The 15,346-nt window shown below is 41.1% G+C and overlaps 1 protein-coding gene across 1 annotated transcript in view; it reads right to left on the bottom strand.

Annotated features, from left to right (window-relative positions):
• ube2f (ubiquitin-conjugating enzyme E2F (putative)) overlaps positions 1 to 15,346 on the bottom strand; it is a 160,069-nt gene that overhangs the window by 34,545 nt on the left and 110,178 nt on the right. The window contains exons 8-9 of the mRNA XM_034186427.1: positions 10,796 to 10,828; positions 9,033 to 9,095 (exon numbers count right to left, since the gene is read on the bottom strand). Of these exons, the coding sequence (XP_034042318.1) occupies positions 9,033 to 9,095; positions 10,796 to 10,828 (96 nt within the window). The remainder of the gene's footprint in view (positions 1 to 9,032; positions 9,096 to 10,795; positions 10,829 to 15,346) is intronic.

The following is a 15,346-nucleotide window of genomic DNA, read 5'->3' as shown; positions in this document are numbered from 1 at the left end:
GAAATTGTGACAGGCTTCAGGTCAGAGAAATCCACAGTAATTTGGGTTTCAGACAGCAGAAAATGAAAACCTGTTTGAATTTACTTTATCAAACCACTTGACACTCTTTCCACCTGTACCTGGGATTTGTGAGTCATCGAAACAATAATAACACTGATCATAAACTATCTGTTCTTTCTCTCTGTGCTTTTGCTCGCAAGCTCTCAAATACAGACTGTCTTAGCACCTAAATGGGGTCACATGGCAGCTATTATCATGTGCTGCAGGGTGCACCCCAGTGCATCATGGGAAAGCATATGCAGAGAGCACCAATGGTCAAATACTGTACTTTGATGAGCTTTCAGCTCATCTAACCTCTTCATCGGAAAGCACGCAGAAGAGTTAAATTTGTCCAGTTGGCAATCCAGGAATGCATTTACTTGAAGCAAAACAGCAGAAACAAACTGTGCCACAACACGTCTTGAAAATGCCTGACATAACCACAGAGAAATGAACAGAGTAAGTGAAGTTATAAAGTTTATAAGTTATAAAAAAAAATGGCAAAGGTAAAATGAGATTGAAAGAATGCCAAACAAAACAATTTTAATTTCATTTAGCCTTTATTTAACCAGGTTAGTCCCACTGAGATTGAGATCTTTTGCAAGAGAGGCCTGGACAATGATAAAGTTTCCAATTCACGTAACCTGCTTGTCTTAATACTGTGTTTACACATAGGCAGGACTCATTACGAATGTCATATCTGCGTCATTCTCGGCACATTCCTGACATTCTTAACGTGACTTAACACATCTGAATAGGTTTCTTAATAGTGCGTGTTGGTGCGTGATATTTGTGATTTTCGTGGAGCATGTTTTTGGATGTCAAAAAATCTTCCATGAATGTCACGATGCGACCTCCACCTCATGTCGTGGAGGTCGCAACTGAGTGTGTTGATCCGTCTTGATTAGTGGTGATCCTTAATAGAGCATGACAGCGTTCTTCTCTGATGTGCGCACAATTAAACCCTGCTGCACCGCATTCAGTTTCATTGTTGCATTATGCTGAAGGACAGTGACGCCAAGTCGGCTAAAAGTCTTGTTCCAGTGCTCATCAGCGTGCTCCAGCGTGTTCCACCTGCTGCATGTGCCTGATGTTTGGGAAAATGAGTGAAAAGAGAGCCGCGTGGAGCCATACATCTGGCTCTTTCCATCTCCTCCTCCTCTCTTCGCCACTCCATGACAGAGAGCCCAACTAAGCATGCAATCATAAAGTTCTTCTGATGTGGATTTTGAGGAGCAAGCTGGAGCGATCTGAATTGTTCAGGAACTGACAGCTGGATGAATATGGGGGTGTGTGGAGACAATTCGCCTCATTCACAACGTGACAGAACTTAACGATGCACTGTTACACGTGATAGTGCGCAACAATGTGGAACATTATTCTTGACCGTGCATAATGGTTCCTGATAATTCGTCAGCAACACGTGCCATTAATTGTGAGATGAATTAATTAATTGGTTTGTTCTTTCCCTGCGTTTCTGGTGCTCCTCCAGGGCTGCCCGCCTCCCTCCCCATCTCGTGGTCTCCGTGGGTCTGGAGGTGGGCCGTGGTGCCCAGTGGGGCCGGTGTGTGTGGCCCGCTCCCTGCACCATGCCTCTCCTTCCGCTGGCCACTTGGGGTTGGGCCTCACATGTCACACCCTTTTAATGCACTTCACCAGCACAGTACACGCAGGCACATCATACTGGGGTTTAAGTAGCGCATCATAGGGCTCAAGTAGTTCTGCGGTCAGGTGTTGGGAATGGGTTGATCTCCATCTGCCACTCTTGCCCTGCCATTTTAATGCACACACTATATTTCAACACAATTAGTAAACACACTCACTATTTAGAGTCGGGGTCATTAGGCAGTGGTGGGTTTGCAGGGCAGGCTGTGGTGCAGCAGTGTGCCACGGCCTCTCATGGCAGTCTGCCACCTGCTGTCTCCTGCCCTGCTTTTAATGCTACACTGTCTTTGCTCACTTAGGGGGTCACACACAACAAGGGAGTTAACTGTAACAATTATGGGGTTGGTCCTGGATGGCTGTGGATGTCTGGGGCTCTGGGGTGGGGGGGTCTGCCTTGCCGGTTCTGCCGTGGTCTCGGGGCCCTGCTCTGGAGCTCATGGGCCCGGGGTCCTGCGGCTTGTTGGGGGATGGGTGGTGGCAGTGGGGCGTGTGTGTTGGCACTAGGGGTCGGACAGCTGCTGTGGGTTTGGGGGCTGTGGTTTAAGTGGGGTGGGGTATTGACCCGTTTTTGCTGAGGAGGTCTCCCAATCTTCAGCTTGGTGTCCAGGGTGGGGTCCGGGATGGGGTGGATTGGGGGCTGGGAGGGAGTTTGGGGTGGTCCTGCAGGCTGCTCTGGGGGGTCTCGGTTGTCTGGGGGGCCTCGTGTGCTTCCTGGCCTGGGGGTGGGTCTTGCCTCTTTTCTGGGGGTCGGCCCCGCCCTCGTACGCCGGTGGTCCCTGCCCGCGCTCTGGGTTCAGTTGCAGTGGCTCCTTTGCCCCCCGTCCCCGCCGCAGCTCACTCCTCCCTCTTGGGGCCATGGCCAGGGTGGTGTGGTTCTGGGCCCCCCTCTTGGTGGGCCCAGATACACACCACCCTGCCAGCGACCTGTGTGCTTCCTTTGGGTATGGGGTTACTTCCAGTGACTCCATTGGGGGGGCGTTGGGAGGCGGTGTCGGGGGTGCGTTACAGCGCCGTCAGGCCGCTCCCCGTTGGTCTGTCGTGCTGCCCCGGTGGCTCTGGTGGCTGCCATTCCTGGCCCCTGTGCCCTTCTGCTGCCCTTTTTCGCCTGTTTCTTTTCCTGGGGCCCTGCATCCTGGACCCATTTCTGTCGTCGCTTGCGGTCAGCCGTATGGCCTCCGACGCGCCGGAGTGGTCCATGTCATATGGTAGGGTTCTGTACTTTTATCTTGGCCCAACACACCAGCCACAGTAGTGATCGGATATTTAGCTGTGATCTGGGTCTCTGTGCATGGTTGGTTATGTGTTCATGGCCGATGCCACAATTCAGTTTTGGGTGCTCTCAAGGGGATCAAGACTCTGGTGTCCTAGATTAGGGTATGAATGCTCACTAACTAGACAACAGACTGTCGCTGTCACTGCTTCTTTATGTGTGGTGGTTTGTCCTGGCATGTTTAATGCTGGGGACCCGTCTCCTCGATGTCTCACTTCACAGTTATTGCTTTCACCACTTGTCTTTCGTTTTTGTCTGTCTTTGTGTTGTTTTGGTGGTCGGTCCTTACTGATAGAAGTTGTCAGTCGGCTTTGAGTAGGATGTTGTAGGCTGATTGGGAAGGGCAGATGGGGGTCACATACGCACATCACATTCACTCACGCACTACATACCTTCTGTCCTGCAAGAATAAATTGCATATATGTGTATTAATGTTCAGAAATAGTTCTGCCAGTGTGGCATTTACCATTACTATATATGCAGACAGGGGAAAAAAAAATCGTAACACATGGTAACAAGCTGCAGCAGTTCCTGAGGACACCTGACACCTCTGCCTCAAATCATCATATTCGTGATCAGCGTCCAAGAATGTATACTTCGTGGCATTCGTGACTTGCCGTCGTTATGTGTAAACGCAACTTTAAATGTTTAAAAGCAGAATGCTCATCTTTGTGAAATAACATACATGTACATATTATACCTTTATATACTGTCAGCTCTGAAGATAGTGGGATCATTTTTATTACCTCTGTGCACAACCACAAAGGAGTTGAAATGAAGCAATCAAGATGTGCTTGTAGATTAGACATTGACCTAAAATTCAAGGTGTTTAACAAAAATACCGTAATAACCATTTAGGAATTTCAGCAATTTTTACACACAATCCCTTCATTTTCATATTCCATACGTACCTGGATCAACCAAGTAAGGATTACTATGGGTTCTGAGGATCCATCCCCCCCCCACACACACACACGTTTATGGATGTGGTGAGGGACGACACGCAACTGGTTGGGGTGATAGCAGATGATGCAGAGGATGGTGAGATCGAAATGGCTGACCTGCTATACAAACCAGTGTTGGAGATCCCAGGTCTCGAGACCATTTTTTTTTTTTTTAATGCCTTAGCCTCGCTATGCAATGACTCAGTCTTGGCCTTGGTATCGTGCAGCCCTTGAAGAATAAACCAAGGCCGGTTCGAGGTTGCTCATTTTTACTTATTTTCACACTGTTTACTTGCCAACAACCAAAAATAAAGTGCACCATCCAGGGCATGACAGTAACGCTTGTCCGCTCGACATTGGTGAGTGAACAGTGCTGTCATACTCATGCTCCACGCCCCTGTCTTGCTCGACGTGGCACCAACATGTAGAATGAAATCTGGTATTTAGAAAAAACATATTTCAGTGATGTTCCTGTGACAGCAGGAGTGTTTTTTTTCTGATTCAGGGTTTGTTTTTAAGCTGTCCTGGCGTGAAATCAACAAGGCTGAACACAATCTATTATACAGCTGTGCTCAAAGGTTTACATACCCTGGCATAATTTTGGGGTGTTTAGGTCATTTTTCAGAGAATATGAACAATAACACAAAAACTTTTTTTAACTCATGGTTAGTGGTTGGGTGAAGCCATTTATTGTCAAACAACTGTGTTTACTCTTTTTAAATCATAATGGCAACAGAAACTACCGAAATAACCCTGATCAAAAGTTTACATACCCCTGTTCTTAATACTGTGCATTTCGCCCTTTAACATCAATGACACCTTGGAGTCTTTTGTGGTAGTTGTGAACGAGGCTCTCTGGGTTGTCTGGGTGAGACAACGCAGAAGAAGTTATAGGTTTTTATGTAGCTGTGATTGGAGAAATTGTGCCTTTGAAAATTTTGCATTTTGTATCACCAGTTATACAGCTTCATGATGAAGTGGTATAGAGGAGGATTTTCTTAAAAAGACGACCTGAAAGTTTAGCTACAAATTGCCAGAATGTACATCTAAAATGCAAGCCTAGTTTTGATCTGTTTTGGTGAAAGAATACCCTTCTCCGCTCTACTCCACTATGAAGCTAAGAGTGGTGATACAAAATTTGCACTGTGTACAATTTCTCCAACCATTCATATTTTCTGAAAAATGGCAAAAAAAAAAAAAAAAAAAGTGCCAGGAGATGTAAACTTCTGAGCACAGCTGTATGTACCATGTCCCCTGGTGTGCGCAGCTCTGACCTGGGGGTAAGCAAGCATTATCTCTCTGTGTCCCAAAGCACAGTGGTAACGTGAGTTTTACAAACATATTTAGGCTTTGTTTTTTTTTACAGTCTGTGCGCCTCCAATACAATAAAGCATAAATGCTTAATTTCCATTGAGGTCCTTCTGAAATTATCACATGACAAAATAGAGGGGCTTGATTGAACATATACAAATTGCACATAATACAATAGGATCTTAATAATGAATGAAAATAACTACACACACACACACACACACACATATATATATATATATATATATATATATATATATATATATATATATATATATATATATATATATATATATATATATATGCGCACACACACACACACACACACACACATACATATATATATATATATATATATGCACACACACACACACACACACACACACACACACACACACACACACACACACACACACACACACACACACACACACACACACACACACACACACACACACACTTGGCACTGGGATACCAACTAAACAACTGCAAATTGTAAAGAAGACTTGCTCATATGACAGAGGGTATTTTAGCATTGCATTATATTATTATATTTTTACATTTATACTTGAAAGAAATTTCCAAATAGTACATTCCCTTGGTTGGTGTAAACACCGCCTGTGAGACAACTTATAACAAATATATAACTTTGCCACTTGTGCACCCCCACAGGTTTATGCGTGTGGAACGTTCCATAAGGAGAATGTCACAACTTACAAGAGGAGCATACCATTATATGATCTAGGACCGTTTGTCATCAGCTTTGATTACTTTCTTTTTCTATCTTCACACCACCAGCTTGGAGGCACCTAACTGGGTATTTAAAGAGACCAAATTCATTCTACGGGATATATTACAGTGAACGTCCCCTCACCTTATTTCCCCTCTCCTGTCTCATCCCATTTTCTCATTAATATAGCATACATCTAACTCCACTGTTCTCCATTTGTAGAGTATGAACAAATTTAGGTAAGAATCCCAAAATTGTGCTCCAAATTTCCATACACACAGATTAAGCACAAATCTATGCGCATGCACTGTCTGTGAATGAGGACGAATGTTAGTGAACACTAGCTATGACAGTTTGGCCATGTGGTGTGTTTCTCTGGGCACGATTAAGCACACAGGTGCCTCAATGTTGAGGACGTTAAGAATACACGGTACCAGTAACACAGTTTAGTATACAATTTTAAACAATTTAAGTGTTTACCACTGGCCTTGTACAAGGTAGCGATTACAGACCTCTACAGTGCATCCAGAAAGTATTAATTTTAGACATTTCTTATTCCAAAATGGATGAAATTCATTTTTGCTCCTCAAACTTTAACACACAACACCACATAATGGCAATGTGAAAAAAAAAAATGGTTTATTGAGATTTTTGCAAATGTATTAACCATCCCCCCAGGAAATCACATTGAGCTCAGGTGTATCATGTTTCCACTGATCATCCTTAAGATGTTTCTACAGCTTAACTGGAGTCCACCTGGGGTAAAAGCACACACCTGTCTACATATACAGTCCCACAGTTGACAGTGCATGTCAGAGCACAAACCAAGCATGAAGTCAAAGGAATTGTCTGTAGACCCCTGAGACAGGATTGTCTCGAGGCACAAATCTGGGGAAGGATACAGAAACATTTCTGCTGCTTTGAAGGTCCCAATGAGCACAGTGGCCTCCATCATCTGTAAATGGAAGAAGTTCAGATCCACCAGGAGTCTTTCTAACGATAGACACCTGTCTAAACTGAGTGATCGGGGGAGAAGTCCCTTAGTCAGGGAGAAGACAAGAACTGGATGGTCACTCCGTCAGAACTCCAGCATTCATCTGTGGAGAGATGAGAACCTTCCAGAAGGATAGCCATCTCTGCAGCAATCCACCAATCAGGCCTGTATGGTAGAGTGGACAGACGGAAGCCACTCCGTAGTAAAAGGCACGGCACCTGAAGTACTGTCAGACCATGAGAAACAAAATTCTGTGGTCTGAGACAAAGATTGAACTCCAGAGCGCTCTTGACCTCAGACTGGGGTGACAGTTCAACTTTCCGCAGGACAATGACTCTAAGCACACAGACAAGACATCAAAGGAGTGACTACAGGACAACTCTGAATGTCCTTGAGTCGTTCAGCCAGAGTCCAGACCTGAATCCCATTGAACATCTCTGGCGAGATCTGAAAATGGCTGTGCACTGAAGGAGCTTGAGAGGTGCAGCAAAGAGGAATGGGTAAAATTGCCCAAAGATAGGTGCACCAACAAAGTATGTGAATACCTATGAACATGTGATTTCTTAGTTTATTTTTAATAAAATTGTAAAAATTAACAACAAAAAAAACAACTTTTTTCATGTTGTCATTTATGAGGTGCTGTGGGTAGAATTTTGAGAGAAAAAATAAATTCACGCCCTTTTGGAATAAGGCTGTAACGTAACATAAAATGTGGAAAAAGCGAAATGCTGTGAATAATTTCCAGATGCAGTGTACACAGACACAAGCACTAAAATTGTGACTGCCCATTGCTCTGGTTAGTGGTTAAAGTGGGTTAAATATAGAGGGCAAATTTTGCTACAGTGATGAGCAAATATAATAATTTACAAAAAATAATGAAAAAATAAAACAGTACTTTCCTTTTCTCAAATTAACAAATAAAAACACCTAGCCTTTTTAATGGTTGCAGCAAGTTTAGAAACAATGCTAAGGAAAACCAAATTTCAAGAGTTTCTAAAAAATATTCACAAACTGAATTTTTCATGTTTTGTTTTGAACTCCAATTTTGTGGCGTTCATTCTGTCCATTTCACAGTGTAGCAGGTTCCAAACCCCTGTTTACTACTTCACTGACAGGTAACAATTTCCATGTAAATTTGTATCAGTTTTCCCTTACTCCCACATTTGAAACAACTTTTGAGTAAACCAATACACCTACTAGTTATGCTAATTCATCATCAGCAAACCACACAGCATCCCAATGCATGAAAACAAACAAAGCATGACTGATAACAGTGGTCAGCAAAATTGTTTTTCTTGCATGGACTTTGAGAACTGATTTAGGGTAATTTTGGGTTGCTAAATCCGAATCTGAGCTCAAATTTCCTCTATCACATCACATTTTCTTGCAATCTGCATGTTCCTTATTGATGGATTACATGTAAGCTGCTCATTCACTCATGGGTTTGACACCACTAATCATGCACAAAAGCAGTTTCAAATGCATAGTTTTTGAAGCAGGTTCGCAAAATGTGAACAAGAGCCGTAATATCACTTATGACGTCGAAGAGGTGTGCAAGACTGCACCTTTTGCTTCAGTGCTTGATACGAGGAATATGTTTTTAGATCTCTAAAATATGACATGATTCGTAACACTAACATCAGATTCAGATTCAGCGCCCCGAAATGGCCCAAAATCCAATGAAAAACTACATGTAGGAAAAATCCTATAGACCAATGTAAGTCTCACTTGCCCCCCGCCCCCCCATATCAATGTGTGTGATGTAGAAGATGCTGCGGCAGCTGCCATCACCATGTCGAGCAAATATTTTCTAACCATTTGACAAACATCCAAATGTGGGTTGAAGCAGTAAGAGTATATGAGGAGACAGACAATTCAAAAGTCAGTAATTTGCAAATCAATGAGGAAAGCAGAGAAAAAAAAGAGAGATCTTGTTAGGATCACTCTGAATGTATGAGTACGAATCTCCCTGTACGAGGCACAGTGGAGCGGCAGACACAATCAGCCACTAACAAAGTCTAAAGTGGTTTAGAGTAATGGCTTGCTATATTTAGCATGAGGGTTTCTGTACTGTCTGACCTTGTCTCTCAGATGATGTTCTGCTGCATCAATGTTCAAGGGGTCATCAAAGTTCAACAGGTCCTGAAGGAAGAGCAAAGAGAGGGAGAGAATATGAAGAAAAGAATGGTGCAGAGACAGCAGCATCTGCAAAGAAACGCCAATGCTCCTCAAGGGAAAGAAAAAAAAAAGAGTCTGAGGAAGAGCCCATTTCAGCACATTTCACTGTTTCAGCTCCAAGTCCTTGCCCTCAGCTGATGCTGTAGCTGCTGGCTCTCGCTAGTGTCGTCCTGGATTTTTGCATCCATGACAAACAAAGCATTATAATTACCCTGCTGTTTGAGAGCTGTAACACACCACACTTGCAGTGTGCTTTTGGAGTGTATTTAGATAAAATGAATGCCAGTCATAAAATTTGTTTCCAGATTAAGGGCTAATCTTTAAGACATGATGATAACACACTTTCTTCATCATTATTATCATTGCAAACATGCTGCAGCCTCAGGCAGAAAGAAGTTACTTCCAAAATGTAAACAATTAAGCTTTTGTCCTTTTTTTTAACGAGATAAATTCCCTGCAAAAAAAGGTAGAATATCTAATGGACAAAAATAAACTATAAGGAACACTGCATCTCTATGATAACCACTTCACATCATCCAATTCTAGGTGTCCTTAAATAACCTTACAAAAATAAAAATAAATAAAGAACCATATTGAGCCACCCACTTGTAATCTAATTCTCTTGTTTTCACCCCTGTTATAATAAAGCACTTTTCAAACTGACAATGATAATTTCCTAACATTTATGGTTTTATTACATCTGTAAAAGAGAGATAAACAGCAGCCATGGTTAATTTAATCCAGGTTTTAACTGATGTCACTGTTGTATCCACACACAGTGAGCAACTTAATAATCTTCTGTACTATGGATTTAATTACTCAGCAAGTAAACAAATGGTTGCCCTCTTATAGCTCCAGAACTATTCAGTTAAGAACAGTGATTCAGTTAAATAACTTATGTTACAAAAACATGTTTAACAGTTTATGTAATGTCCTCTATTAGTGCCTTTACTTTAAAATTATCCTACAAACCATAGCTTGAGTATACCTCCTTCCAATTAAGTGATGCATTTGCCAGTTAAACTGACTTTTGTAGGACAGTTTCATGTCTGGACTGGTTTCATTGGACAATCTAAAAATGAAGGGGACTTGAACATAAAGAAAATTCTAGAAAATGACTAAATATATTGTTTAGAGCCATGGGACATAATTAGTTCATAGGGTTTTCACATTCTACATATCTTTGAGAAATGATCCTCAAACCTAAATATTATATAATTTGTCATGATTAGTAAAGTAATATTTAATTCTAAAAACAAACAACAATTATTATTTGACATATAGTAATAGCAGAGACTAGCAGATAAATAATAAGACATTAATAGAAAGTAAAGTGTGAACAACAATAATGTTAACAGACAACATTGCATTTTTACCCGAGGCCAAAAATGTGGCCATCGGGTATTGCGAAGACTTTGTGTCCGTCCGTCCATGCTCAGCACAAGTCCAGTCCTGTTACTGCAAGGGTCTTCAAATTCACACGGAGCACTCTTGGGACACAGATCTGGGACAAGTTCAAAGATGGCTAACCTTGACCTAAGTTAAAGGGGTCAAAAGGTCACATTCTGTGTCCTATTTTTATGCTCATATGGCTGAGGGTATTTTAGCATTTCCTTATATTTATATAATGTACACAAGCAGAATTAAAAAAATAAAGAACTTACAGTAAACAAAGAGTTCAATCCCCAGATGACATCCTGAAAAACAAATAAATAATTATATCAAAAGATTAATAAATGCCAGAAATTGTATCAGTTTTTAAACTTCTCACTACACCTCTTTGAAAAAAAACTTTAAAAAGCAAAGCCCAGAACAACAAATCTTATAAAATAATTATGACATTTTGTAAGTTCAATTTTGTTTTCCCAATTCTTGTATCACGTAAGTTTATTTATTTCGTTAGTTCATGAAAACCAGCTACTTGTGAATCAGGAATTCAGTAAAGTACTACAATGACATCTGCAGGTGGCTGAGACACTTTCAGCACACATCAACAATTCCAAATGTATTATTTTACCCAAATACAATTTATTTATTGGACAGCTTTCCAAACTGTGTATTTCTCCAAAACATTATTGACTATTACAGAACATTCTATATTTAACTGATGCCAGTAAATACACTACACAAAGGCATAATGTGATAATGCCATATCATGAACACATTAATGTAATGCAGAAGCGTGCTAAAGATACATTTTACTACACAGTCCTCAACAACACATTGCGCTGATTGCACAAGATACAATCTGTTTAATAAGCCAATTCAGCATTATCAACACGCATGTGCCATAACTGTGTCAAATCTTTTTACATACAAGTTTATACATATCTACTTTACGTCACATAACCAGTGTTTGATTCATTTATATCTTATCCTTAATGTTAAATTAGTAGCTTTAAGCAGTGTTGAAGCAGCATACCAGGTCCACATTGTTTGGTGGATGATACACATAGGCTGCAAAAGAGGAAATTGCAAATTTGTTCAGCACAGGAGTGGAAACAAGGCGCCGCACATGGCATTTGTGCTCAACTTTTTCTAAAGTAATTTTAATCTCCCAAAGGACTGCTGGGTGGACTAAATTAGTAAGTTATAATTATTATTTTTACTTTCATCTGTTATATATCCAAATACTTACCACACAATTCTGATTTATACTGATGACTGAAGTAATGCACAATACACTGTTTGTAATTATACATATACACACATATATATATATATATATATATATATATATATATATATATATATATACACAGTAGTGTTCAGAATAATAGTAGTGCTATGTGACTAAAAAGATTAATCCAGGTTTTGAGTATATTTCTTGTTACATGGGAAACAAGGCACAGTGCAAACTTTGCATTTTGCATCACTACTCTTAGCTACATAGAGGAGTAGAGCAGACAAGGATTTTCTTTCACCAAAACAGATCAAATCCAGGCTTGCATCTCAGATGTACCTTCTCGCAATTTGTAGCTAAACTTTCAGGTCTTCTTTTTAAAAGGAACCCCGACTATAACATCAAATTTGTCAAAAAAGTGAAACACTGACATCTGCTATTATAATATATAGTCTTGAATGATATAAAATAGCATTTATTTATCACACGTATTTAAATACAACTTGGCCACCATGTTTTTGCCTGAGCAATGCATTCTGGGGGTGATGACGTGGAAAGCTTTCTGAAATCTTTCATGCAAGTGAAAACAGTGTTAAAGCTAGTTCTACCGAGATAAAATGCCACATTGCGCGGCTTTTGGATGCAATTTTCAGTCTAAGGGCAACAAAGAAAGCGAGGTAAGCCTTCATTGCTTTCCAAAAGAAAGAAAGTTAAGGAAAAAGTGGGAGGATGCTTGTGGAAGAGTGCAGTTGCCGAAAGACCCGCGGCTGTGCTCACGTCACTTCAATGCGGATGCATTTGAGGCTTTTCATCGACCTCAGCTAATGAGGGAGCTTGTTGGTGTTTCTGGATACAAACGACGTCTTAAACCAGATGCAGTGCCCGTCATATTTCCCCACAAGAAGAAAAATCGTCCACGAGTAACTAGTGAAAATAGGACTAAAACACTGAAAGAGCAGCAGACGCTCTCTTTCTCTGTTGGCATCGGCAAGCAGCCCCCACACAGACACCACCTACAATGGCCAACTCTTGCTTGATCAGAGTGCTGATCTTCATTTCTGACAGTATTTTCAAAGTTTTCTTCCTCACACTGCAGATCACGCTCTGGTTCGAACTGAAAAGGGTGAACAGAGGAGCTCATCGTTGCTAATCGCCGCTAGTTGTAATGTAAACACGGGAAGCTCTGCCCCCGTTTGACGTCACTACCCAGAATGCACTGCATTCCAAACAACAATGGTGACCTACGTAGAAATAAAGTTTCTTAAAATATCATAAAACTTGACATTATTTTTGCAAATTTTGTCCCATAGTTATGTTACTAATATCACAACAAGTCATATAGAATAAACGTATTTATAGTCGGGGTTCCTTTTAACAAAATACTCCTCTATACCATTTCATCATGAAGATGGATAACTGGTGATACAAAATGCAAAGCTTGCACCGTGCACAATTTCTCCAATCACAGCCACATAAGCCTATAACTTCTTCTGGGTTGTCTGGGTGTCTTTCCTCACTCTTCTACTTTACTTCTACTCAGTTTTTGAGAACTGTCTACTCCATGCAGATTTACCATAGAGTGCCATATTGTTTGTGTTTCTTTGCAATTGATGTAAATAAAGTCCAAAACATATTCAGTGGCAGTTTTGCCATCAGAGAGCCTCGTCCACAACTACCACAAAAGACTCCAAGCTGTCACTGATGTTAAAGGGGGCAATACACAGTATTAAGAACAGGGGTATGTAAACTTTTGATCAGGTTCATTTGGTAGTTTCGGTTGTCATTATGATTTGAAAAGAGTAAACGTTGTTTGCCAATAAATGGCTTCACTCGACCACTAACCATGAGCAAAAAAAAGTTTTTGTGTTATTGTTCATATTCTGTGAAAAATGGCCAAAAAAAATAAAAAAATTAAAATCTGCCAGGTAAACTAGCTGTAAACTGTGACCTGCCTAGGATGTGCCCCGCTGACTGAGATGCTGAATTGGCTTATTAGTTCCCATATTTAATTTATTTGTGCACTGTCGCAAGTTGATCATACACACAGCAAGCTAAATTCTGAGTGATACCAAGTGATAAGGGTTACTATTGTACATGTGGATAATTGCAACATTTTGATAATTGTAACATTTGCTTTGAAAATGTAAACATATCTTTCCCATGTCATTAAATCTCCACTGAAATTGAGAAGGAAAGCGAGACAGAAAGGCAGGGAGAGAGAGAGAGCGCTGTCTTTCTCTTTCAAGTCGATAAAAATAAGTCTATAGAAGTCTCTAAAACATCAAATCATCAAAACATCAAATCTAGGCTTCCAATCTTAGATGCACCTTCTGGCAAATTGTAGCTGAACTTTCAGGTCTTCCTTTTAAGAAAATCCTCCTCTAAACACTTCATTATGAAGATATATAACTCGGAATACAAAATATCCTCATAAAATCAACAATAATAATAATAATATTAAAGCAAACAGAGCTCTGGTATTGGAATAGTATTGGTATCAACGGATATCCAAATTCAGGTATCGGGATCGGAAGTGAAAAAAATGTGGATCGATGCATCCCTAAGGGCCCCTTCACACATAACACGAAATGGGGAACCACGAAACATTCCACCTGCTGTCGGGAGGAACGCATGTTCAGACAGATATGCACAAAACCATTGCGCTTTCGTGCACGCTCGTGTTCGCGAGGATGAACACAGTGCAAGCACATTGAAAGTGGAAACACCACAATTTATAACACTTACTTCCTGTTATTAAGACCGGACTTAGCCCCCGATTAGACGTACACCAGGAAGAAATGAAATGACGTGGATCACGGTTCTCGCTTTCATGTTTTACATGAATTACTTGATGTGCTCAAGCCGCCGGCTCCTGTCTCATGTAGAGTCAGCTCTCGTCTCATGAAGAGTTGGCGCTCACGTCGTGAACACATCAGCAGGTATCTACTGCAAATGTGATATGTGTTTTAATTATTACAATGTGGGGAAAATCTGATATTCAGCAGCACTGCAGTGTGCTGAAGCGGCTGCCAGCTGAAGCAATATGTTTTAATTTATTCCCACGTGAGGACAGCATGCCGACGTCCGCGCTTCACACTGTAGTTATGTGAGGTCATATCCTACAAGCCAGTGCAGGTGTTCCCAAGCTGTGAGTTGCGAGAACAGATATTTGAACAGCTGCAGGTCGCAGGGGGACACGCCCACCTCTGTCAGCAGACTTCAGACCTCACAGAAAGAAAAGGCTCACTCTCTGTTGCTTTGTTCTGTGATTTTAATTTCATGTATGTATTATTATGTGTTTGTCCTCCATCCGTCTGATGTCTGTGCTGTAATGTAAGACCTTACGTGCACAGTCACGTCCAGCTGTCAGTCAGTAGGCAGTCAGCTGACATGCCCCATATGTCCACAGCATAACCCTAACCCTGTCACACAAGAATGAGTTCATGCCTTCACCCTTATGTGTTTGATTTAATTTCCATTCTGTTTGTCTGTCATGTAAACTGCAATTTATATGGTGGAGGTGAAATCAGCCGACCGGGCAGCTTCACACTGTGCTGGGCGCTCAGACACTGGCCGGTCCTTATGACAGAGG

The sequence above is a fragment of the Thalassophryne amazonica genome, chromosome 14 (assembly GCF_902500255.1).
Source record: "Thalassophryne amazonica chromosome 14, fThaAma1.1, whole genome shotgun sequence".
NCBI lineage: Eukaryota > Metazoa > Chordata > Actinopteri > Batrachoidiformes > Batrachoididae > Thalassophryne > Thalassophryne amazonica.
Note: the sequence above shows the minus strand (reverse complement) of the source record. Positions and strands in the feature narration are given on the sequence as shown.